The 27,863-nt window shown below is 40.0% G+C and overlaps 1 protein-coding gene across 6 annotated transcripts in view; it reads right to left on the bottom strand.

Annotated features, from left to right (window-relative positions):
• RGS6 (regulator of G protein signaling 6) overlaps positions 1–27,863 on the bottom strand; it is a 614,581-nt gene that overhangs the window by 176,833 nt on the left and 409,885 nt on the right. For all 6 annotated transcript variants that reach the window (XM_006170490.2, XM_006170489.3, XM_006170488.2 and 3 more), the window contains exon 3: positions 24,369–24,468. In XM_006170490.2, the coding sequence (XP_006170552.1) occupies positions 24,369–24,468 (100 nt within the window). The remainder of the gene's footprint in view (positions 1–24,368; positions 24,469–27,863) is intronic.

Here is a 27,863-nt window from a genome sequence, read left to right as displayed (position 1 = left end):
CTCTTCACAGGTTTCCATTAAGCAGATTTTCATACCCACATTTTGGGGAGAGAGGACAGAAAGGAATGTCATATATATGTGTGTGTGTGTATGTATTTTATAAATATGTATATATATAAATCTCTATATATTGTATATGTATGTCAATTGTCATATATATGTATATATGTCATATATATGTGTATGTATATGATTTTCCTTCCTATTTTATTTAATGTATGAAACTATACACACACATTTATGTATAAGGGCATTGTGTATTTTAAGTGTACAGTTTGGCAAATGTTGGTAACTGTGTACAGTTGTGTGACCACCATCTCAATGGAGATACAAAGTCTCTCAACTTAGAATGTTTCCTGATGCTCTTCACAGCTGATTCTCTTCCTACCCACCTTTCCCCCAGGCTCCTCAGCAACCATGGACCTGCTTTCTGTCACTATAGTTTTGCCTTTTTAGAGTTTCAGACAAATGGAATCTTTATTGTATTTGAGACTATTTTTGACTCCAAAAGCAATATCATACTTACTTTTAGATATTCAACAATGCTTTTTATTTAAAGCATAAAGGTAAAGCTAAAATGCAAAATAAGATAGTGTGGCGAAGAGGGTATGGGACAGGGATGGGACGTATCTGTCTTCAAACCCTGGATCTCTCTCTTGTCACATGGTGGGCATAAAACCCCTCACTCACAGGGTGCGGCTGCTACCCCTGCCTGCCAGGGAGCGCTGTGAGAAAACCATGATGACGCACATGATGCACCTGGCCACAGATAGCTTGGTGAGTGGCGGGCTGTTCTATGCACAGTCATTGCCTGTGAGCCCTTAAAACCAGTTCCCCCTTCTGAGCTTGTTAGTAGTCAGAAATGCGGCAGTTCCTGGTATTTGCTGCTCACAAAGATATTGCCTCAAGAAGGTCAGGACATATTGGGATTCAAAGATACTTTCAAACTTGAGGAGCTACCTTATAGTTACAGGTTTTAAAGTAGGCTAATTTTGAAACAAAATTCAGTCCCTTTCTTTTCTTGTTATCCATGTGGACGGGGAGGAGTAGGCATGGTAAGTGGAGAGCCTAGGGTTGGAGAAATGTTTTAGCCAGCGACTCACGTGCAGGGTTTCTGGGCCGTGAGATAGGAGAACTTTGGTGGGGGCCGATCCATTGCCTACAAAGGGACACAAATGACCCAGCTGATTTCACGATGCTGTTGGGGATGATGACAAGGACTAAGCAAGCTCTTATTTGGTAAATGCTCTGTAGGTGTCCTTGATCACTTGCATGATGGCTTCTCTAGCATATATTATATTCCTAGCCGTGGAGATGCTGAGTCATAAAAGATGTTCGAGTTCAACTTCAACAGGCACTGCCATAATGCAATGTAGTTTGCCAATTTACACTCCCACCAGGACTAGATTAGCATTTTGCTTCACACACTTGTGCCCACCTGGCCTGGGCAGGATTCTGGCTTGTTTTCTAACATTGTGATTTAAAACGTATCTCACTGTAGTTTTAATTAGCATTTCCATTACTATTAGTGACGTCAGCAATTGTTACAAGCTTATTGGCTATTTGTATTCTTCCACAAAATGTTTGCTTATGTTTTTGCCCAGGTGTCTATAGTATTAATGGTTGTTTTCTTACTTTTGAGGAGTTGTTTTTTGTTTGTTTGTTTTGTTTTGTTTTAATTTCCAGAGGGTAAGTGCATGAGAGAGAGAGAGAGAGAGAGAGAGAGAGAGAGGATTCAGAGAGAGAACTACATTAGGGTATGGTCATGCTGCAGTCCTTTTTCCTCTATTTTTCCAACCTGTCAACACTTTGGGCAGCATGTACCTGTGTTTTTCAAGTTGCTGGGGCCAGGATTTGACCACGGGTTTTCCGGCTCCCTATGCCCAGCATTTAACCACTGTTCTACAGGGCCAGCCCTTCAGGACTCTCTACCACACTCATGATCCTAATGTTTTGTTAGCATGTGTTGCAAGTATCTTGTCTCAGTTTGTGGCTTCTTTTCACTTTCTTTTCAGATCTTTTGATGAGCAGTTCTGAATTTTATTAATGTTGGCAAACTGCATTTTAATATTTTGTTGAATTTTAATTATCGATTTTAAAAGCTATACATGGCTATGGGCTACCATACTGGATGGAAACAATCTAGAACTACTAAGTATCTTTACCTTTCCCCCCCAAAATACAGGACCTTACTATATGTTAATGGGTTGACTATCTCTCAATTTCTGTGCTTTTAGTTTTCAGTACTTAGATGTCATTTTAATTTTTATGAATGCCTCACAGTAGACATCATGATGTTTGCTTTTCACTTGTTATTTTGTTTTCTTATGTTACTAGTATTCTTCCCTGCTGCCTCCCACCTCCAACCCAGCACTATTTTTTTTTTTTGGAGAGATTTTCACTGTAGGGCGCGTACGCTCGCCAGACAGAGAGAGTCATAGAGACAGAAAGCGAGAAATCACCCCTCGGGGTGGGGAGTGGTGGCCACGCCGCAATCCCTTCTCCTCCATTCTCCTCTCGGGATCTTGGGCACGCACACACACGCGCCCGGCGTGTTTTAAGCCACCGGGTCTGGGACGCGAACCACAGTCGACTCCATGGGAGTCCAGCGACATAGCCATTACGCTAACTGCTGGTTCCCCAACCCGGCACTTTTTGACATCCATATTTAATTGTTCTTCCAGAGAGAAGTGTTTGCTTCTGCCCGGTATACAGGGGTGGTGCTGAAATGGAGAAACAGTACATTGTTTGAATTTAGGGGGGGCCACAGGGGGCTGAGTCAGACATATTAGGAAGGGAATACTTAGAATTTAGAATTAGAAATGACCCAGAGAGACTCTCCTTTCTTCTACTCTACTAATAGGTAAGGCCAAAATAATGAACTCCATCATCTACCTCTCTAAAATCTCTTTTCCTCCTACTTCACCAGTAATGGCATTGCCCCTTAGCAGACTCTAAACCCACTGCCCTTCTCATTATTTTTTTTTCTTCTTGACACCAATATACATGGGCTTTCAAAACAGAGGTCCCAGGGGCCAACAGTGGTGTGGTGGTTAAGGCGTGGGAATCTCCCATGGCTGACCACGGTTTGAGTCCTGGACTAGGCAGCTTGAAACTCATGTCAGGCGTGTGTGTATGTGTGCCCCAAATCCTAAGGGACTACAGTGCGGCCATCTTTCCTGTAGGGTTATTTCTTACTCTCTGTCTCTCTGTCTCTCTCTGGCGAGCACATGAACCCTACAGCAAAAGATCTCTTAAAAAAAAAAAAAAAAAAAAAAAAGAATACAGGTCCTAGGCTACCAGGACAGAGAGATGTCTTTTGAGAAAAAGTGAACCCAATGCTAGTTTACTTATCTGGTTTCTCACTTTCCAGTTTATAGCCTCTAATGTTTTCCTTACTTTCTTACCAAGTCAGTGGTCTACACCAAAGGGTGTTCTAACATGTAGTTGGCCACCTATCCAGATGCAGAAGCCCCAGACTCCACTTGTCACTAGGTATTTATAACCAGTTTATCGAGCAATGCGAACGCAATGAGGTACCAATGGGAAATGATTTTCCTCTCTCCTACTTCTTGCTTTCAAACATGAAAAGTCAAATCTTTACTATTATTTAATGACATCATGGGTAGACCCTTCAGTTTTCTGGTCACTTTCAGTTAGTCCAGTTTAAGGTGTATTAGGTACTCAGGAAAGTCATGACTATATTTTTCTGTGTTTTCCTATGCAAAGATGTGTCCTGACTTTCCCGATGACCCAATAAATCCCATTTTAACTTATTTATTTTCCTTCTACCAGCTGTGTCCGTGAGATCTTGTAGTCGAACAGGGTGGGCTCAGTTCTTCCATTTCTCATCTCTTTATCTCATCTCCTTTATCTCCATGGTGACCCTTCTTTGACCTCTGTGCTCCACACCTTTCTCCTTGGGCATCATACCACACTACGATCCACAGTCTGCTGGTGTGTGCTTTCTCATCTGGCCTCTTAGCTTCAAGAGGTCGACAGCAGTCTCAGTCCACATACACGTACAGGCTCCAAGAGGCACCCAACGAGTTTCTTGTGAAGGTTTCCATATTTTCCTCTCTGGTAGCAGAAGCAAGGGAGGCCTTAAGTCCAACAGCTCAGCAAGAGTGACGTTAGGAAGAGGAGTCTACATCCCCTTCTGTGGCACTCTATCCTGACCAGTCATTCTTTGCAGGGCCTTCTCACTTGGTTCAGTGGGAGGAAATAGTTGGATTTAGGAAGTGTTGTTAAGGAAAATCTACAAACAGCAATTCCGTAGAATGCCCTCTTTGGATTCCCTGACCAACTGTCTGCTCCAGCAGTTTGCTTATATATATTAGGATAAAGGTGAGAGTATTTAGACAATATAGCCAACAAATGCTCTTTTTTAAATGATCAATAAGTGTTTCTCTTATAGTTAATTCTTAGGAAAGATAATGCTCTATGAACATATTATCTGTGGAATACATAGGATAGAAAAACCTGCACCAATGACATTTTTCTTAGGTCTAGAACCTGTGTCTCAGAACTGAAAATTAGGGTAAATGCTATAATTCAAATTTAGTATAAAAATAACTTTAAATTTTCTCTGGCTGCAACTGAGGGTTGAATTAGACTCTATTTGTGCAAAACATGTTTTATTTATTTATTTATTTTTGCTACAGGGCACATGCGCTCACTGGAAAGACAGAGACAGGCAGAGAGAGAGAAAGCGAGAAATCATCCCCCAGTGGGGATGGCCACGCCGCCATCTCTTCTCCTCCATTTTCCTCTCGAGATCTTGGGCAAGCACGCACAAGTGCCCGGCATGAGTTTAAGCCACCAGATCCGGGACTCTAACTGCAGCCGACTACATGGGAGTCCAGCAACATAGCCTTATGCCAACTGCTGGTCCCCAAAACATGTCTTATTCAAAAATCAACATATTTAAGAGAAAAAAAGCCCAAGTAGATGACACAATGACAACTTTAAGTTTTTAAAATTTTGTATATATAAGATGCCATAAAAATTTTAATATGCCAATAAAAATGCTTTGTTTACATAAATCAAAGTTATCTGGTACCATTGTCCTCGGTAGAAAGAAACCCAAACCAACTGCACAAGGAACTAAGCTGCATATTAACAGTCTCCTTAGTCAAAATCTTTGCATAAATTTCCTGCTGGCAACATAATTTTAGAGTGTAACCATCAGCAACACACACACAGTTATTTTACTGTATAGAATTTCATATTGGGGCCAGCAGGTGGCATGGTGGTTAAGGGCGCTGGACTCTCACATGGCCAACCACGGTTCAAGTGCCAGATCTGGCAGCTTGCTTTCTCACTTTCTCTCTCTCTCTCTCTCTCACCCTGTCCCTCTCTGGTCAAATTAAAATAAATAAATAATGAAATAAGTCTTGAAAAACTAATTTAGTATTGCAGCAGTTGATTTAAGTGAAATTAGTCATCGTTGCTCACCTATCACTCCTCCTTACAAAGTATGGTGCCCACTGTAGTTTCCTGATTCTTTCTTTAAAAAAATAAATAAATACAGTGACCCTGACTCAGTTAAAATTAATGTGGATTTCACTCTTAAAATTTTATTTCACTCTTAGACATAATTTTTTACAAAATGCTTTAGAAAATTTTAGAGTACAATTTAAGGGTTGTATAGTATGTTTTCATTTTTAATAAATGAACTGTCTTTCCTTTCCCTTATCCTACTTAACATTTCTTCTCAAAGAGGAAAAAAAAATCAACCAAGGAAAAATGCAAAAAAGATGAATTAATGTGACATTTAGAGTAAGATTTTAGTGACATAAGGCCAAAAACGTCAGAGTTATGCCTTTTGCTTTCACAGTTACAACTTGACAGGGTTTCAGAAATGTGAAAGTAGAAATACATACATTTTAAGAAAACAGGCTAATACTGGAGTTGAATTTAAGGCAACCACAGCATAAACAATACTTAATTAAGCATTATCTTTTTCAGAGTTGGTCTTGCAAAAGTCACACCCATCTTTCAATCAGTACTGGCTATGTTACAATTGTGTCTGAAAATCTTTGGAAACATGGGACCAGCGTATGGAGTAATGGTTACATCGCTGGACTCCCAGGTAGTCAACTGCAGTTCAAGTCCCGGACCTGGCAGCTTGGAACTCACACTGGGCTCATGTGTGTTTGTGCCCCAAATCCCAAGAGGATACTGGAGAAGGGACTGTGGTGTGGCCATCCCCCCCGGTGGGGGGGGGTTGTAATTTCTCACTTTCCATCTTTCTGACTCTTTCTATCTCTCTGGTGAGCACACACTATAGCAAAAATCACTCAAAAAACAAAACAAAGCAAATCTTTGCAAACAAACTTATGAACTAGTTTGTAAGAACAACAAGGAAACAATAATTGGCATTTGCCTGTTTCATTATAGAACTTATTCGCCAACTGACTTCCAATTATTTTTTGTGAAATAAAAGGAAAAAGAAAAAGGAAAGCTACCTTTTTATTGTGAAATACTAAAGAAAATATATACAAGTTAAATTATTAAAAAATTAATGTCAGCAAAATTGGCATTTAAAAACAGCTTTTTCAACATTCTAATAGTCCCTTGATGTATTGCTCCAGTCACAAAAAACTTACTGTTCCTTAAAACAGTAATCACTTCCTGTTATAAATGTGTTTAACACAACTGATACCTCAGCATCCATTTTTAGGCCTGATATAAATTATCTGAAATCCAGTCATATCACATTATCTTTGGCCACGTTAAAACTTCCCTCCCCAGGGATGTTGTTTGTTTTATAGCCTACTCGTTCCTCATTTCACTGACCCCAAACCCAACACTTCTTGTAGATGCTGACCATCGTAAAACCTAATGGTCAATACCAGTGTAGTGTAATAAGTTCTCCCTTATGTGTTTTCTTAAACTAGTCAATCCACAACCTTGGTAGGAAAGTGTAATGGATAATGCCCATGGATCTAACTAAAGGTATAGTCCCACAGGTCCTCTGTCTCTCATTCCTCACCCATTATAACATTTAAGCGTCTGGACACCCTCTGTTTGCACCCCTATCCTCCCAGGACGTCCTCACCCATTATAACATTTAAGCGTCTGGATATCCTCTGTTTGCACCCTTATCCTCCCAGGACCTGTGAGTAAAAAATTTCTTCTATTTCATGCATTTGGTTTTGCTTCCCCATTGTGTTTCCCTTAACTGATGCACTTGAATCTAAGTTTCTCCTGGATCAGGGTTCTCCTAAAGAGTGCTAAATTGGCTTATGGCCACTCTCAACAGAGAGATCTAAAGACCAAATAAGAAAAAAACCATATTAATAAAAATCGTAACACTTCCATACTTTTCTGTCTCTTCTATTATCCACAGCATAAACAATACTTAATTAAGCATTATCTTTTTCAGAGTTGGTCTTGCAAAAGTCACACCCATCTTTCAATCAGTACTGGCTATGTTACAATTGTGTCAGAAAATCTTTGGAAACATGGGACCAGCGTATGGAGTAATGGTTACATCGCTGGACTCCCAGGTAGTCAACTGCAGTTCAAGTCCCGGACCTGGCAGCTTGGAACTCACACTGGGCTCATGTGTGTTTGTGCCCCAAATCCCAAGAGGATACTGGAGAAGGGACTGTGGTGTGGCCATCCCCCCCGGTGGGGGGGTTGTAATTTCTCACTTTCCATCTTTCTGACTCTTTCTATCTCTCTGGTGAGCACACACTATAGCAAAAATCACTCAAAAAACAAAACAAAGCAAATCTTTGCAAACAAACTTATGAACTAGTTTGTAAGAACAACAAGGAAACAATAATTGGCATTTGCCTGTTTCATTATAGAACTTATTCGCCAACTGACTTCCAATTATTTTTTGTGAAATAAAAGGAAAAAGAAAAAGGAAAGCTACCTTTTTATTGTGAAATACTAAAGAAAATATATACAAGTTAAATTATTAAAAAATTAATGTCAGCAAAATTGGCATTTAAAAACAGCTTTTTCAACATTCCAATAGTCCCTTGAGGTATTGCTCCAGTCACAAAAAACTTACTGTTCCTTAAAACAGTAATCACTTCCTGTTATAAATGTGTTTAACACAACTGATACCTCAGCATCCATTTTTAGGCCTGATATAAATTATCTGAAATCCAGTCATATCACATTATCTTTGGCCACGTTAAAACTTCCCTCCCCAGGGATGTTGTTTGTTTTATAGCCTACTCGTTCCTCATTTCACTGACCCCAAACCCAACACTTCTTGTAGATGCTGACCATCGTAAAACCTAATGGTCAATACCAGTGTAGTGTAATAAGTTCTCCCTTATGTGTTTTCTTAAACTAGTCAATCCACAACCTTGGTAGGAAAGTGTAATGGATAATGCCCATGGATCTAACTAAAGGTATAGTCCCACAGGTCCTCTGTCTCTCATTCCTCACCCATTATAACATTTAAGCGTCTGGACACCCTCTGTTTGCACCCCTATCCTCCCAGGACCTGTGAGTAAAAAATTTCTTCTATTTCATGCATTTGGTTTTGCTTCCCCATTGTGTTTCCCTTAACTGATGCACTTGAATCTAAGTTTCTCCTGGATCAGGGCTCTCCTAAAGAGTGCTAAATTGGCTTATGGCCACTCTCAACAGAGAGATCTAAAGACCAAATAAGAAAAAAAACCATATTAATAAAAATCGTAACACTTCCATACTTTTCTGTCTCTTCTATTATCTAAATATATACTCCACTCAATACTATTGTCCCCTAGTTCTTGTTTTTGAATTTTACATAAAGGAATCATTTAGTGTATATCCTTCAGCACCTGCCTTCTTTGCTCAACATCTTGTTTGTGAAATAGGTCTAAAGCAGGGATAGATAAACTATGGCTTGGGACATGTTTTTATAGATACAGTTTCACAGGAACACAGCCAGGCCCATTTGTGGACATACTACCTGTGGTTGTTTTTCCATGGTAGTGATAGAGTTGACTATTTGCAACAGCTACTGTATGGCTTACAAAGCTTCAAGTATTTGCCACCTGGCCTTTACAGAAAAACTTTGGCAATCCCTGACTTAGATATATGACTTGATACTACTTGCTAATATTTTGTCATTGTTTTTTGCATTTGTTTATATGAGAGACATTGACGATAGTTTTCTAATCCCGTGTTGGTTTGTTTTTGGTATCAGGTACTCTTTTTCCTCCCTCCCTCCCTCCCTCCTTTCTCCCTTTCTCCTTCTCACAAGAGAGATGGACAGATAGACAAGTACCTTCAATAGAGTCATGCACCAGAGTCCTCCCTCCCAGCTAGCCAGGGTCAAGGGTATACACATATGTGTGCTGTTGAGTACAGGCTGACTCAAAAGCCAAATCTTGGTCTTCCATATGGCTTCCAGCACCACAGAGAATTGTGTTACCATTGTACCATCATGGTTGGGTCTAGTATCAGGATATTCTGAGTTTTATAAAATGAACTAGGAAATATTACCAACTTCTCAATGCAGAATTGGTCTTATCTTTTCTTTGAAATCTTTAATACAAATTACCTAAGAAGCCAATTGGGACTTTTTCCCATTTTCAACTTTGTCTTTGGTTTTTCTATAATTTTCCTATGATGTTTCTAGGTGTGTTCTTTTTCTCCTTGAGGATTATCGTGCTTTCTGACTTTGTGGATTGGCATATTTCATTAATTTGGGAAAGATTCTCAGTTAATCTCTCTTATATATATATAACTAATTCATTTAACCTTCTCATATCTTCTGTGTTTTTTTTTTACCTTTCTTCAATTTTTTTATACTTTTGATTCTGTATTTATATTAGATTTTTAAAAATTCTGAACTGTCTTCCAGTACAATTCTCTTTTCAACAGTATTCAATATGTTGTTAATGCCATGCACTGTGTCCCTAATATTGGTTATTAAATGTATTTAGTTCTAGATTTTTTTTTTTTTGGAGAGGTTTTTGCTATAGGGTGCATGTGCTCTCCAGACAGACAGAGAGAGACAGAGAAATGGAAAGTGAGAAATCACTCCCCAGGGTGAATGGCCACATCACAATCTCTTCTTCTCCATTCTCCTCTCAGGATCTTGGGCACACACGCCCATGCACCTGGCGTGAATTTTAAGCCACCGGGTCCAGGACTCAAACCACGGTCGACTACATGGGAGTCCAGCGATATAGCCATTACACTAACTGGTGGTCTCTAGAATTTTCATGAAACTTTTCTTGAATTATTTTGTTATAGTTTGCTGTTCTCTGCTGAAATTTCCCCTTTTTTGTCCTCTATCTCCTAGGTCATAGTCCTCATGGATTTTTTTAATTCAGTGTCTGATAATTTCAATATCTAGAGCTCCTTTGAGTAATTTCTATCACCTCTTGTTTCTATTAGTTTTCATTGATGTCAACATGTCTCTTCGAGTGCCTGATCTATCTTTGAATGGATATTGACCTTATATTTAGAAATTCAAACCATTTCAGGACTGATAACTTTATTATCTTTAGAAAGATAACTTTATTGGTTTATTGGTTATCTTTGGTTTCTTTCAAGTGCCCAGGGTTTAGACTAACAATCTGGGATCACCTTACCCATGTTGAGAATTTAGATTTTTTTCTGGTCTATTTCAGTCTGCAAGTTGGCCTTCAACCTGCATGAAAGCCGAATATTTTCACTTCACATTTACTCTTACAGTATAGCCTTTGAGAGTCTTGATCCAAAACATAGTGAATTTATCAGGGCCCCTATCTTCAGTGGTCCTCACATATCACTTAGTTACCCTCATGCTGAGATGCTATTGAAAGCAATGCTGAGTTTCACAGTTGCCTCTTTGAATTGTCAAATGTCCCCAAGGCTAAAACAGCACCCAAATCCAGGATTATATCTATGGATGTTCATACTAGCATGAATCCTGGCTCAGGAATTCTTCGCTTTTGTTAACTCTCCAGTGAAGATCATTTTTTTTTCCTAGCTTTTTTTTTCTTTATTTAGTTATTTTCATCCAGATTGTCTGAGTATGCTAGTTCACTATTCCCCAAAGCAAGAATCTCCAAAAAGGAATTGACTATATAGAAGCATATATGAATACATGTATAGAGATGTGGATTTATGACTGCTTCTGTTGAGGGTATTTAAGTAGGTTCTAGAAGCTTGACACTCTCTTACCAGAAAGAAAACCTAGAAAAATATCAAAGCAATGAAAGCATTCTTAAAATAAACATGCTACTTCTCGAAGTGAATCCTTGAGGGCAATAATACTTACATATAAATGTATTAAATTTTGGTGAGCTAATTAAAAACAAATAACATTTTATATACTACTGATTGATTTAATTCATCACAAATGTAGCAGTAATAGCATTACTTAGGATATCTGAAAGATATTTTAAATTACATTTAGAAGTAGGCAAATAAAATTTGTGTTATAACATTATTAGGTAATCTAAGCTGATGACTCATTGAATAATTACAGTGTGTAAGTTCATGTCAGTGTGATTTGCTTTCAAAATTAATATTAAAATTTATAGTTTCTACTAAAACTTTGGAATACACTTACTTATAAACTTTTGCTTGTTGCTTTTTTTTTCAGTTAATAACATCTTAATTTTCTAGAACCTAATTCTGTCATTTCCTTCTCACTACAGTGTTTAGTTCGATTTTGGCACTCTATTGGTTTTCTACGGCTACTATAACAAATAACCACATACCTTGTGGCTTAAAACAACAAAAATGTATTTTCTCACAGTTCTGGAGGCTAAAAGTTCAAAATCCCTTTTATTAGTCTGAAATCAAGGTGTTGACAGGCCACACTCCCTCTGGAGGCTCTAGGGAAACTTCTGGTAGCTACTGGCATTCTTTGGCTTGTGACTACAACAATCTCTGCCTATGAAGTCACATGGCCTTCTCCTCTCCTGTCTGTATCAAATCTTCCTCTCGTTCTTTTCTATAAGGAAACACATGACTGCATTTAGAGCCCACCTGGAATAGCCAGAACAATCTCCCCGTCTCAAGGTCCTTAACTTATTCACCCCTGCAAAGACATTTTATCAACACAAGACAACATTTATGAGTTTCAAGAATTTGGACCTGGTAGCATTAGGAATGATTATTCAGCCTACTACGGGGACTTAACAAATTAACTTTATTTTGAGTCACTTTTCTCGTTTCTTTTTCTTCAGCGATATAGAAGTAGATGGACAGTAACAAAGACTAAGACTTTTGACTAATTTGGGAGTAATTCAGGTTTCTAACATGGCTGTTTTGTTTACTGCTTTAGGAGTACTACAGTTTCAAAGCAAACTGGTGGCCTGAATTAACCCAGGAGTCAATTTGGCTAGAACATCCAGAGGAAAAAATAGAAAGCACTAACTTCAGACAGGCTTTTGTATATATCCTGTGAGGAATCATAGAAGAGCTGAGCCAGAATGGAAAACAAGTATCATTTAATCCAAACCTATCAGTTAAGGGGGACCAGCAATTGGCGTAATGGCTATGTCGCTGGACTCCCACGTAGTCGACCGTGGTTCGAGTCCCGGACCCGGTGGCTTAAACTCATGCCTTAAACTCATGGCTTAAACTCATGCATGCATGCTCAAGATCCTGAGAGGAAGATGGAGAAGAAGGGATTGCAGGGTGGCCATCCCCCGGGGGGTGATTTATCGCTTTCTGTCTCTCTGTCTCTCTCTCTTTTTGGTGAGTGCATGCACCCTATGGCAAAAACCTCTCCAAAAAAAAAGAAAAAGAAAAGAAAAGAAACAAAACCTATCAATTAAAAAATGAGGAAACTGAGACCCAAAGAGGTCAGTCACCAGTTCAAGGTCTCATACCTACCAGTTCAAGTCACATAGGCAGTTTGAAACCCTGAACTCTTTCTCCCTAACTGTATTGTCAGGGAGACATAAGGAAAGTACTTTCAAATGTTGTGTCAACCTAGAGCAATACCCAAATAAATTTGTGGATTATGAAAAGAGAAATGTATATGTGCAAAAAATGTGTAGACATAAGCAAAATAAAAATGCATGTGTATGTCTGGAATGCTTTCTGAAAACTACTTGTGTAATAAAAATTCATAAGAAAGAACTAAGTAAGTATAATTTTAATCAAATTCATTTCTCTCTTCTTTGATTGTAATAAAGAGATAGAACTGGGACTAATGAGTGGAAAAAAAAAAAAGGGAGACAGGTAAATTAATCATAGGAAGAAGTTCTCCAAGGTCAAAGTTGTCCAAAGATGGAATAAGAGATGATGACATTCTTCGTGGAACTTATTTATTAGAGGTGGAAGAGCACTCGGCAGGGCTTATACTCATTTCCAGATTCAGACGGACTGTAGGAGATAACCTAGAAAGGTGCTGAAAATAGAGGTCACTAAGTCTAGGCCCTGAGAATGTCCTGGGATCTGTGTTTTCAAAGTTACCCAAGTAATTCTCATGTGTGGGAAGAATGCATCAAACATCTTTAAGGAACTTGTAATTTAAGAGTCTACCATTTTCTTTTCTTTCTTTCTTCTTCTTTTTTTTTTTTTAAGAGTTATATATATATATAAAATGGAAAGGTAAGACATTTTTGGGACACAGATATAGTTTATTCCTGTTGATGATGACATGTATAGTATTCGCAACTGGATTGGTCTGAGGTGTATATCATGCTGGGTAAGTTCTCTTTACAACCTAAATGATGCGTAGCAACTGAATGTATAAATAACAATAAATACTTTCAAAAAACTTTAAAGGATTATTTATTTTTTAAAATTTATTATTATTTTTCAATTTGACCAGAGAGAGGGGGACATAGAGAGAAGGAGAATGGGGGCGGGGAGAGAGAGAGAGAAGGAGAAAGAGAGAGGGAGAGGGAGAAAGCAAGCTGCCAGGTCTGGGACTTGAACCATAGTCGGCCATGTGAGAGTCCAGTGCCCCAACCATCACACCACCTGCTGGCCCCGAGTCTACCATTTTCCACATGAAGTAGTGAAAACAGTTTGCAATGGTAGTGAGGAATACAGATTCTAGTCTTAGTTCTGTCCCTAACAAGCTGTGATATATCTATAGGGCGTGTGCGCTTGCCAGGAAGACAGAGAGAGACAGAGAGACAGAAAGCGAGAAATCACCCCCCAGGGGGAATGGCCACGCCGCAATCCCTTCTCCTCTCGGGATCTTGTGCACGCACGCACCCATGCCCGGCGTGAGTTTAAGCTACTGGGTCCGGGACGCGAACCATGGTCGACTACATGGGAGTCCAGTGACATAGCCATTATGCTAACTGCTGGTCCCTATATATATATTTTTAAACCACATTACATTGTGTCTCTGGGACTCAATTTTTCTGTCTCCCAGAATAAGTAAGATTAGCTGTATCTTAAGGCTTGTAAATGCTAGGAGTTGTGTTTCTTAGTGTGACCTGGAAGAAATCAATCTCCCAATTCCCTGGGCAATTCTTCATGACATTCAGGTGATGGAGCATTATCCTGGAGTGACCGTGTCTGACAGCTGGGCAGGGCCGTGCAGTCTGGCCACTTTCCTGGAGTTGGCAGGCACTCTGCCCAGGATGTGTCTATCACAGAGAGGGCAGGTGGGCAGTGGATGGGGCTGGCACACTGAAGGTAGAATTCAGAACCCTCACCATCTTGGCTCTGACTATCATCTTTGTTACCTTCTTGCTATTAAAAAAGGAGGATATGAGGAGAGTGATCTGCCATTCTGAAAAGGGAGAGGTAGGTCGAGTATCAAACACCCTTCCCATGGGTACTTTGGAAATATCAAGGCTTTGGAAGGAGAGATGCGTGGCATGGTTTCTATTTCTTACGAATGAGTCTTCTCCCAAAAGGCTTCAGTTTTTGATCTAATGTTGAAGTCTTCTTTTTTCCCTACTTCCTTTTCTGTCTCAAAATCTCCATCTATTTTCCCTTAGGGAACATCTATTTGTTAAACCTCACCCCTTATAGCTCTTAATTTCTCAAGTTTTAGAGGGATTGTGTTCTAATAGGCATTTATTGTGTTTGATTTTCCCTTAAATATGTCCTTTCCCTATCTCAGTGCACGTAAGTAATCCCTTCTCAATATATCTATATGCCACAGGTGAACCAATGGGCATTCTTTCATCCTCTTCATCGAAGCAATGTCTGAATTCACACATGAGTTCCCAATCTGAGAAGTGAAGGTCATTCCTTTACATATTGAGGGGAAGTTACAAACACAAAATCATAGAAGATGTAAGTGGGTTAGCATGTTATCTCAAGGTTGGGTAACAGACTAACACATGGCTTACAGATGGAGACGTGAAAGTTTAGTGCCTGTCATGTCCCTGGATTTTCTGCTACTTGGGCCCTGATGACTCCTGAATCCACGACTCTTACATAAAATGTTCTCCAGGACCTATGCCCTCATTTTCAACCATCTTCTAGTCAGCACCACCTGATGTCCCTTCAAAACCTCAAACTCAAAATGACTAAGACTACTTTTTCTCCCAAATCCATAGCTTCCGCAAATCCTTATATTGGTAAAGGAACCTCTAGGCTCTGTAAGGGTCCTAGATAAATCCAATTTGTGAGGTCAAAGGTAAAAAAATGCCTACTATCTCTTGTGTCACTATTCCAGATGGCAGTCATATCTGGGAAGCTATAAATTAAAGCACTACAAAGCCTACTTAAAAGAACTCATCTGAAATACATAATATTCCTTTAACTCTGAACTTTATGTATCACTTGGTACCATGGATTTCTTTGATGTCACTTGTGAATTATAGAAAAATTTATTTCGGGGAACCAGCAGTTAGTGTAATGGCTATGTCGCTGGACTCCCACATAGTCGACCGCGGTTCGCGTCCCGGACCCGGTGGCTTAAAACTCACGCCGGGCGCGTGTGCGTGTGTGCCCAAGATCTCGAGAGAAGAATGGAGGAGAAGGGATTGCGGTGTGACCATTCCCCCGGGGGGTGATTTCTCACTTTCTGTCTCTCTGTCTCTCTCTGTCTGTCTGGCGAGCGCACGCGCCCTATAGTGAAAATCTCTCAAAAAAAAAAAAAAAGAAAAAAAGAAAAATTTATTTCAATGTTCTACTCACAACTATTCCTTCCTCTTTATCCCTACCTCATTCCTCACAAATTTCAAAATCCATATTCCCAAGACCTGTTTCTTCTTACATTTCAATTTTGACCTTTTTTTGACCTTCGTTCTGGAAACTTTTCCTTATACTCTAAAGTCTTCAGTATAGAGATTTTGCAGAGATGATTTGATCCATTACAAATGTACACATCTGAATATTTCTTTTTTTTTAATTGCCAGAGGGCATATGTGCTCACCAGAGAGAGACAGTGAGACAGAAATAAAGAGGGAGCCAGTACCCTCCAATGGGGCAGTGTGATGCCACAATCCCTTCCCCTCCATTTCTCCACCTTGTTAAGTTTAGGGGGACACATGTACATACACTCAACATGTTTCTCAAGCTACTGGGTCTGGGATTTGAACCATGGTTGGCTATGTGAGATCCAGCTTCCTTAACCACTGGCTATAGGACTGGCCCCACATGCGTTCATTTATTTGTTTGATAGAAGTCACCAATGATTACTTTCCTTTTAGGTTTGGGATGACCTGGAGAATGTGGTGAGATTTCAGACTTGGTGTAGTAACAGGACAGCCAGAGATGGGTCTCCCAACAGAGTGCCGCTCCCTGAGGGCTGCTTCCTGCCGGTTAACAATGGTCTTACCTTCGATTTTCACCATGCTGCTAGGAGAGTGGTGCTCAGTAGCTTTCCTGAGCTTCTGGTGGTAGTGGAATGTAGTATATGCACATGTTCCTCATCAGAGTAATCTTTGGGAGGAAGCTACTTGCCTTCTTCCACTAAAATTGCTTGCTGTTTATTCGGATGGTGGGTCACGTGTAGTTACACACAGTTTCTTGTCTAGCAAGGCAAGAGCTAGAGACGCTATGTTGGTTAAACCAGCATCATTAAGTCCAGCATTCTTTCACCTTTACTTTCCCTTTTCACTAAGGAACAGGAGTCTCCACCGAGAAAAAGCTACTTCCCCAGCTGTTGTTGAGAAAAACTCCTTCAAATGTTCGAAAAGTGTCTATTGGTTTGCGATGTGAGTCCGGCTGTTTCATCAATGTTTAGAAAGTCTGCAGAGGCTGGTGCCCTAGAGGAAAGACTGCACTCTAGGCTGATTACTGTTCTGTTAGGTGCAGGCTCAGTTGGCACAGTAACAGAGTAGATTTATTCGTGGATTTCCACCTAAGTTTTGGTACCAATGGGTCTCATTCTTGTGTACGTGGCTCTCTGTTCCAGTGCCAGCAACGTTAGAAGGGTGAGAAGGAATCATGGTTTCCTGAAATACTACCCCAAGGTTTTTCTCTAGAGGAAGTTGGTGGGAGTAAAGAGATTGGGGCTGGTGTGTTGGTGCCAGCACTCTGACTGTGGGTCTGAACATACTGTTCGTGGGGTTGGCTATAATTGTGGCTCCATCTGACAATATTACAGCTGAGTTCTTTGTTTCGGTCTGTGGTTGCTGAATACTCATTGGTGAGACTAAAGTCTTTGTGTGTTGATTGGCACTGTGGAGTGAATTTCTTGTGTTCTAATTGCCTTTGATTGCTGTGCCGCAGCAGGTGCTGGTTACATGTCATGTTTGATACCTTGAGCAGGCTGAGTGTGAGATTAGTCTTCTGTCCCGAGGTTTGACTGGTCTTAGGGACCACCTCAACATAACCTGAGCTGTCTTATCAGAGGGTAGGATCTTCTTTTGCTAGGCAGTAGAACTTAAGTTAGTGATTGGCCTGTTCAGTAGTTAAGCTAATGAGTATATGGGCTAAAAGAACTCTTAACTGGATGGACAGTCTGCTGATGCCACTATTTACAGCCTTTTGAGGATTCTATCATATAAATAGAGTTGTTTCTTAGCTTTCTCTATTGATAAACGATGGTTAGGTTGTTTCAGGGCTGTTGTCAGTAACCACCACTCATTTGCTTTTCAGATTCCTGAATTTTGTTGCTGTTGTGTTGGGAGACAATTTTCCATGAGTCATTTGAAAATCTGCCCATCTTGAGACTTATCTTTTGTATTAGACTATCTTTTCAAAGGTATTTAATATAAGAATGTTTCTATCTCATAGTAGATCATTATAAAACTAATGGTCTCCAACTTTGGAATTATGTCTTTAAAATAAAGATCTTTTATTCTAATTTTTGTAGGGTTTCAGAAACGAATGATTTTAATCCATAATATTAGTTTTGATTCTATTCTGAATGAGTTATACTCATACCACATGCAATCACCAAGCTCTACCAATCTTTTCATCTGCTTTTTTCCTCTAATGTCTTAAATCCTGCTTCTGCTATCCTTTTACAGTGGCCCCTGAAGGCAGAGATTCTGCCATTTACAAGTTGTGTGACCTTGGAAAAAGTTGAATGAGCAGTGCTTCCATTATAAAATGGAGATCATAACAGTTCCCATCTCACAGGATTTGTGTGAGTAGTCGATGGTGTATAATTGTAAAGATGTAGTTTCAGTTGATGGCTGTGGTTGTTAGCCTGATTCTCCTCATTACAAGCTTAAATTGCCTCATCCAGAGACTCCCTAATTAGTGTCCATATTCTCTTTTTTTATTTTTTTATTTTTTTGGAGAGGTTTTTTCACTATAGGGCACGTGCGCTCGCCAGACAGACAGAGAGAGAGACAGAGAGACAGAAAGCGAGAAATCACCCCCCAGGGGGGATGGTCACGCTGTAATCCCTTCTCCTCTATTCTCCTCTTGGGATCTTGGGCACGCACGCATACACACCCGGCGTGAGTTTTAAGCCACCGGGTCCGGGACGCGAACCGCGGTCGACTACGTGGGAGTCCAGCGACATAGCCATTACACCAACTGCTGGTTCCCATATTCTCTATCTTTTCCAGCTTAGTCTTTCATCTACTTCATAGATGTGACTTCCCTCATATTTAAAACCTCTGATGGCAGCCCACTATTTTCAAGATAAAAATCTATATGCCAAAGTTCCTTTATAACCTGTTACTAAGATTAAGTCTCAGATCCTTTTATTTTTTGTGACTGTTTTGCCAGTGTACTCCTCTCCTTAAATATATACATACCTAAATGTGCTTTAAACTAAAACCATGGGAACAAGTTCATCTTTACTGAAACTGGGCTGGGCATGTTTTGTTATGTATTTGGGCCTATGAAAATTCTATTTTCTCTACTGGAATGACCTTTCTCAGAATTCCACTCATGTTTAAGATCCAGTTCTAAAACTACTTCATATGGTAGACCATTATAATAATGGCCTGTAGTGAATCATGTCTCTCTAGGTCAAGGTGACATGCTATTTCTACACTAGAAGGTGGAATTGGTTTTTCCAACCTCTTCAGTCTAGGCTTAGCTTTATGAATCATAAAGAACAGAAAGTGATCGACTAGATGTTGCATGAGTTCTGGAGCCTAGGTCTTAAAATGCCTTGCCATTTTTACCCTTTCCCTCTTGGAATCCTGAAATCAACAGATTATGAAGAAGCCAAGTCTAACCTACTAGAGGATTCAGAGTGATATGGAAGAGAACTGAGACCCGGCTAAATGTAAGCACCACTGCCAAGTGAATGAGTAAAGTCATAATACACACCCTAGCTGCAGTTGAACCATCAGAGGATTATGACTTCATGGGTGAGACCAGCCCCAGAACTTCCTAGATTGCCTATTCATGGAATCAGATGATGACAAATAAAAAGTCATTATAGTTTTAAGCCATGACTATTTGTGGTGGTTTGTTATGTGCACTAGACAGCTGATACACGTTCTCAGAAAAATGTTCTAGACATACTCAAGAAAAACTCATGATTCTGTTCTCTGGGCTTAAATGGTACTTTGTCCATTCTTCTATTGAAGCACATAGCTCATACAATGATTGGTTTCCCTGTGTCTGCTTCTCTCAGCAGATTAATAGCTTTTGAAGAAAGAAGTCAGGTTCTCGTTTATCTTTCTATGTCTGTGACTACTCTAATGCCTGGAACAAAGGAACTGTGCACATTTATTACCCAGGGCACATACTTACCATTTCCTAAAACCCTTTCAATGACCCTCTGGAACTCATGGTCAATAATAAGTAAAATCAGGTAATATTTACCTCATTTTTTTGTCCACCCCAGTGACCCCACTGTTTTGCAGACTTCTTCTTTTTTTTTTTTTGGTGGTGGGGGGAGGTTTTTGCTATAGAGCGCGTGCACTCACCAGACAGACAAAGAGACAAAGAGACAGAAAGCGAGAAATCACCCCCCCAGGGGGGATGACCATGCTGCAAACCCTTCTCCTCCATTCTCCTCTTTGGACCTTGGTCACGCATGCACACACGCCCAGCGTGAGTTTTAAGCCACCGGGTCCGGGATGCGAACCACGTTCGAATACATGGGAGTCCAGCGACATAGCCATTACGCTAACTGCTGGTCCCTGCTTTGCAGACTTCTTCAGGTGAGAATTATTTCTCCTCATGAGCTATATACCCTGGGGTTTTAAGGCAAATGATCTTGATTCTCAAGGCTTCTTTCAGAATATCTTCATTCCCTTTCTCGCCCATTAAAGCAGCAAACAAACAAACCACTTAGCTTTGATTCTCATGACATCTGATTAAACCACCTAGGCCCCTTGTTGTAAGAGTCATCTACTGATCCCGGGGTCTCTGCCTCTCATTCCACAAAGATTTTAAATCACAAGCACCTCTTAACACTTCCCCTCTAGTGACTTCATTTTCCATAAAGGTCAATCTTCTAACAGCATGGCTTCGCAGTTCCTTGACCACCTTTCTTCCAGTGATCTTGCCTTCCATCCTATCTCAGTCACATTTGCGAAGTCATCCCTTAGATCCTGCCACCACCAAGAGTTGAAACCACTCCATAATCTCCATTCCAAATATTTCACTATCCAACCACCATCACCTGTTTTAGCTCTCTTTCCTTTGTCTCCGATTTCAAAATTCCTTTGTCACAGCACTTACAATCTTGTCATCACTACTCTTCACTGATCCTCATCCATCTCATCTTCTACTTCCCTCCTCACTGTCAAAATGTAATGGTCAATAATTTTAGTTATTCTCTTGCCCAAACTCACTATAGCCTTAATTAAGTACATTTTTTTTTAACCTAATACATGTCCGAAACCACAGAGCTAAATGTGGCTGGAGCAAGAATTCTCTCTTTAAATTCATAAACATTAATACTCCCAAGAAAGTCCTTAATGCTACCTAGACATTGAAATTCTATTTCTCTAGTTCAATCAATTTCTTTACTCTCCAAATTGATTTTTCATAGCTTCTAGTTTCTCCTCACATCTTCAACATCCCCCTTTGTCATCATTAAGAAAACAGACAATTAAAAGAGAACTTCTACAAATTCCCACACCTCCCATTGTATCTCCTCACTTAACTGCATGTCTGTGCATCATTTATTTCTCCCTTTCTCTTCCTATGAATAAACTGTACATGTTTCTAGCTAAAGCAACTACCTATCTGCACATTAGATTCGATCCCCTCTGACTTATTCATTAATATCACACACTTTCTCCTGCGCCATTTCCCTGTCTTTTTTGAGTCACAGTTGCCATTATATAAACATATTATCATCCTTACATTATTTTCAAACCTTCATGTCCCGATCTAATTTAGTGTTATAGATACTACTGCCTTTTTTTTTTTTTTTTTTTTTTTGGGGTTTTTTGGCGTGGGGTTTTTTTTTTTTTTGAGAGGTTTTGGCAATAGGGCGCATGCGCTCACCAGAAAGACAGAGAGACAGAGACAGAAAGCAAGAAATCACCCCCAAGGGGGATGGCCACGCTGCAATCCCTTTTCCTCCATTCTCCTCTCAGGATTTTGGGCACACATGGGCATGTGTGAGTTTAAGTCACTGGGTCCAGCACTCAAACTGCGGACATCTACATGGGAGTCCCAGTGACACAGCCATTATGCCAACTGCTTGTCCCCCCTCCCTTTTTTATTTTTGTAGTTCTTGCTCAGTGACACTCTTTCTCATCAGAGAGAGAGAAAGAGAAAAGAGAAAAAGAGAGAGCGAGAGCGAGAGAGAGAGAGAGAGTGAGAGAGAGAGAGAGAGAGAGAGAGAGAGAAATCACCCCCTAGGGGAATAGTCATACACAATCCTTTCTCCATTCTCCTCTCAGGATTTTGGGCACACATGTGTATGTGCCAGCATGATTTTCAATTCACTGGATCTGGGACTTAAACCGTGCAGCTACCCATATGGGATCCAGTGCCTTAATCACCATGCCACCTCCTGACTCTGAATTTCTTTTTCTTTCTTTCTTTTTTTCTTTTCAGAGAGATTTTTGTTATAGGGTGTGTGTACTCACTAGAGAGACAGAGATAGAGAAAGTGAGAAATCACTGCCCAGAGGATGTCCACACCGTTATCCCTTTTCCTCCATTTTTCTCTTGGGATTTTGGACATGCACATTTACCCAGGGTGAGTTTCAAGCCACCGGGTTTGCGATTCAAACCATGGTCAGCCACGTGGTCCATCACCTCAACCCCACGCCACCTGCTGGCCCCTCACTTCTTTTTTATGGGAAAACTTCAAAGACTAATTATACTTACTACCTAAAATTATTCCCCTTCCATTCTGACTTGAACCCACTCCAGTAAGAGTTTTTCTTCCCAATATATGACAGAATATACACTCATTAAGGTCAGCAATGAATTCAGTATTCCTAAACTCTATGGCCAATTCTCTACTCTTAGCATGCTTGGGTTATCAGTACTGTCTGACATAGTAGATCACTCCATTCTTTCTTGAAATGCTTTCCAGAAATTTTGGCTTCCCCCAAAAATATGGTCCAGACTTTCCTCCTTGTTTCTAGCTATTTCTTTTACTGCTTTTTCCTTTTCTTCCTGACCTCTGTAGATCGAAATATCTCAAGTTTTAGGACGTGGACTGCATGTTCTGTCTATATTTTCTTCTTTGGTGAGCTCTTAACCCTGTGGCTTGAAACACCACCTAGCTGCTGACTGCTTACATCCCCAGGTCAGATACTCCCTTCAAATCTAATTCTGCATATCTAAACACCTACTTGTCACCTCCAATTGAATGTCTAAGATGACCCTAAAACTTAACCTGTCTTAAAATGATCTTTTAGCTAAATAAACCAACAACCTTCCAGCTCCTCTCATGTAGTCCCCCATTGGAATTAATGGTAACTTCATTTTTTCTAGCTCAAGCCATTAATCTAATCATTATTGATTCCTTTTTTCTTTCACAGAAGAGCCTGTATCTGATCTACCCCCAAATAGTGTGTGTTCTTATTTCTAGTCTTTGGAGATTATGAACAAAATTGCTATAAACACTTATGTACAAGTTTTTGTGTAAACACGAGTTTCCATTTCTCCTGAGTAAATACCTAGGAGTGGGATTGTTGGGTCATATGGTAAGCATATGTTTGATTTTACAGGAAACTACTGAACTGCTTTCCAAATTAGCTGCACCATTTCACATTCGCATCAGCACTATGTGAAAATTCTAGTTGATCCACATCCTCACCAACATTTGTTTAATTTTTTATTATTTTTAAAATTTTAGCCATTATAATAAGTGTATAGTGGAAACTAAGTCCTTTTGGTTCCCAAATTTTGGAAAGCATATAGCCCAATTTTAAGAATGGGAGAATCTTCTAAAGTTTTATAATTTATTTGGCTATTTGTTTGGACTCCAAGGCATACTTCATACTACCTATGTAATAAAACTGAAGAAAAACAATGAAATGATTAGCATAAAAATAGACAGTGGTTGGGAGGTAGATGTGATTCAGTAGGTTTATAAGGGAACTCTAAGATACTGATAATGAATTATTGATAAGGTAGGATGGTAGGTACATGTGACGGGTAGTATTATTCTTGAAACTATAACCATGTGTTTGGTATATTTTGTCAACATTTTTTAAATGTTGGAGTACATTAAACACTAAAAGATGCAGAAAAAAAAATTAAAACCACTTCTTCAGGGGTTCAAATACAATGAGTTAAAAAATTTAAAAATGGTTCATTTAATTTGAACACACACTTTCTTAAAAAAAAACCCAAACTTTTAACTTAATTTTTAAAATATTTCTGTACTTGTGCATTTGCTACAGGCCAAACTGCTGATAGGTCAGTTAATTAATGGACTTGTTTATTCCCAGAGGCCTCAACCTATATACACTTGAAGGGTTGGTCATGGTAAGGCTATTCTTAATGACTGGTAAAAGTGGCTTCTTCCTAGAAACCAAGGCCAGGATGGCACTTGAGTTAAGAAACACGTTGAACATTTCCCTTCCACTATTCACAGATACTTAGACAGCTCCCCTCCATCCCCACACAAGGTTACAATCGAGACAACATAACTCTTTGTAGCCAGTTCTGATTGTCACCAGGACTTTGTATAGAGGACCTTACCTGTGACAACACTGGGGATTTTGGAGAGAAAACTCTTGACTGTTCTGATGGGCACACCCCCCGTCTTATCATCTTGCATCTTTGTGATGATATCTTCAATCTGAAAGAGATAAGGAATAGAAGTGTTACTTTCTCTCAAGCAGTAGTAGTAAATTGTATCTTTATAAATAGCCCAGATGTATAAACATAATTTTAAGGCTAGAAGTTGAAAGCTGGGGACCAGCAGTTAGCGTAATGGCTATGTCGTTGGACTCCCATGTAGTCGACTGCGGTTCGCCATCCCAGACCCAGTGGCTTAAAACTCAAGCTGGGAGTGTGTGCGTGCGTGCCCAAGATCCTGAGAGGAGAATGGAGGAGAAGGGATTGCGGCGTGGCCATCCCCCCTGGGGGGTGATTTCTCTCTTTCTATCTCTATGTCTCTGTCTGTCTGGCGAGCACACACGCCCTATAGCAAAAACCTCTCCAAAAAAAAAAAAAAATAATAAGTTGAAAGCTGTAGCTCATCATCTAGTTTAACATATTACTATAGAAAATCAAGATTAAGTGATTTTTCTCAAAGACATACGACTAATCACTTGTTTGATAGAAATAGATAACTTGATAAAGTATGGACATACCATAACATCATCATCTTATCATTAACAATAGCAATATATTTATTAAAATTTATTAGGTGCTGGGTATCAAGTATTTTACACACACACACACAATCCTATTTAATCCTTATAATTTCATTAGATTGAATTATCTTTCTGATTCTTCCAGATAAAGAAACTAAGATTTAATGAGGTATATAAATCAGGGTTGACTAGGTTAAACTGTGGTAGCGAATAGCCCCCAATGTGTCAGTGGCTTAATATACCAAGTTTATTTCTCTGTCATGTAACATGTAACATGACAGAGAAATAAACAGTCAACAGGAAGATTGTTTATGGGAGTAACTCTGGGCCTAGACTGATGGGGAAGTTACCATCTTGAACATTGCTGGTCACTGTATCAGAGGAACAAGAGAGAATTCTGGAGAGTCTCTCACTAGATATTAAATGGTATAGCCCAGAAGATGTATGTATGTACACACACACACACACACACACACACACAAACACGTTTGCTAACAGTTTTTTGGTCAGTAGTAACATGGTGCCACCAAACTACAACAGAAGCAGAGGGCTTAGTCCTCTACATGTGAGGAAGTGATGGGAATTAATAATCTCTGATCATGAGGCCTGCAGGTAGCATGGGGTTCAAGGTGCTGGACTCCCGCACGGCCAATCATGGCTCCAGTCCTGGACCTGGTGGCTTGCTCTCTCACTTTCTCTTTCTCTCTATCTGATCAAACTGAAAAAATAAATAAATAAAGTTAAATAATTCTTATAAAAAAGGAAAATCTCTGGTCAACATCAATGACTGCTGCAGGGGTTAAGCAAAATTTATGATCTTCGCAGGGTTACGTAGCTACCCCGTTAGGAAGCCAAGTTTGAGCCCAGTCACACACTCCAGAGCTCAGGCTTCTAATTCTTAAGCTATTCAGTCTTTAAGAAGATTCCCAGAAAAAAACAGTCATGCAGAGAAATCATTCTGCCTGGGATATTCCTGGGGTTCCCTCAGAAGTACTGAGAATGAGGAAGAATCCTAAGCTTCTATTTCCTCGGGCAGTACATGAGTGTATTATGCTAGGAGAAGGAGTTATCCTCTGAAGACCTGTATTCTGTTGAATGACAGCATAAGAATGACTTTAATCCATACCATGTTAATCAGCTCAGCCATTGCTTGCTTCTGTCTCCTAAACTTAACCCAACAATTTAGAGTACTTTGAGTGTTTACTTATTGATAGCCAAGGAGAGATATGCATAGAAAAATGATCATATTTTTAAAGTAATCAGTGCTTTTGCTCTAGTGTATTACTTGAAACTAGAAGTATCGGTTATATTTGATAGCTTCTATAAATGGCCAGAAAATCACTGAGATTTGGAAGTAACACAATAATTCAATTCAGTTAGGTCCTGAGTGTGCACAAGATGGTAAGAGTTTGCAGTTTCTGCTGCTATGGGCTGGATACAGAGAAATTCTCCAGAATGCCTCTCTCCTAAACTCACAGTTTAGTTGCTTTTTCACACAACTGAATCTTAAAGGACTTACTTTCTAAAGAGGAAGTCTTGTCTTCTTAAGGTAGCCCACAGTGTAACAAGAGCTGTATCACTCATCAAGGTTTTATAAAATATAGCAAGATCAAAAGGATATATCCCTCAACTGATCAGAAAGAGGACTACACTCCAGCAATAGCTTACCACATCAAGGTGTAGAAGATGAATTATTGGCTCCCAACCCCTGACTCCTCCTGACTGTTAACATACTCTCAAACCCTTGCTCTGGCCACATGGTGGGTAGGGAACCTGTTCCTTGGCTTTAGAGTTTGCCGGTGACTGGTTACTGGGATATTGCTGAAGGCAATGTGAGCACAGGCTTGTAATGTACCTGCATGTTTGTGCTTAGTCTCTGCCCTTGCCCTCTTGTCTTTTGCCAAAAGAAGAACAAATTTTAGATAGTTGTTGTTCCAAGGATGATGAGAGACACTTAGAGCAATTGGGATTGTACCTATAGCTAGACCAGACAAACCTCATTTGACCTATAGACTCGTGAATGAGAAAATGCTTACTGTTGTATGTCACTGAGTTTAGGGTGGTTTGATCCTTAGCAAAATTGTGATTTAACAGGGCTCTGGATAAAAGGCATTAATAAAAAAATGGGTGAATTCACAAGAAATACTTGGTAATAAAAACCAACGACTCAGGATTTCTGGCACAATGCCTGAGTAGAGGTGCCTAAACCACTTCTCTCCCACTAAAAAGGGCCAAAACAAAAAATAAGAAGCCGTTACTCAGCTGGAGCAGTTGAGGGAGTGTTAGAGCACAGTGAGGATGTGGTGGAGGTGTCTCAGAGTACAGAGACTCAGGATGGCATTGCAGGGGGTGGGAGAGCAAAGCGTCCTGTGTCTGCTGCCTCATGATTGCAGTTGAGAACAGCTCAGAAACAAAAAAGGATGTCTCAAGGTGAGGAAGGGACACATGCAATATCTCCAGCAACCCCTATTAACAACCCAGACACCTTAAGTCTTAACTATAAGGGAATCTTGAGGAATTCACAGACTCCGAGCCCAGTTTGGAAAGCAGCTAGGGGAAGGGGAAGACATATTACTGAATTGCCCTCGAGGAGGAGTCCAGAACACCATATACCATCACCCAGTCAGGCTGCAGCTGCACAAAACCACCTTGTAACCACCTCCACTCATGTCCTACAGAAGCAGTTAGGTCATCAATCCCACCTACAGCTGCTTGCCCTGGGAGCCACTGGAGTGATCTCACATTTCTCACTGCCTCCTATGTCTATGGGAGCACCCAGGTGAGCAAGCACTCAAGAGATAGTCTGCCTCCTCACACCATGTCTTGTGGGAGCAGTTAAGAGAGTGACCCAGCCTATGGCCAAATCCCCAGAGGG

This window comes from Tupaia chinensis, unplaced genomic scaffold (assembly GCF_000334495.1).
Source record: "Tupaia chinensis unplaced genomic scaffold, TupChi_1.0 Scaffold148607_1, whole genome shotgun sequence".
NCBI lineage: Eukaryota > Metazoa > Chordata > Mammalia > Scandentia > Tupaiidae > Tupaia > Tupaia belangeri.
The sequence above is the reverse complement of the archived record's forward strand: the minus strand, read 5'-3'. Positions and strand labels throughout refer to the sequence as shown.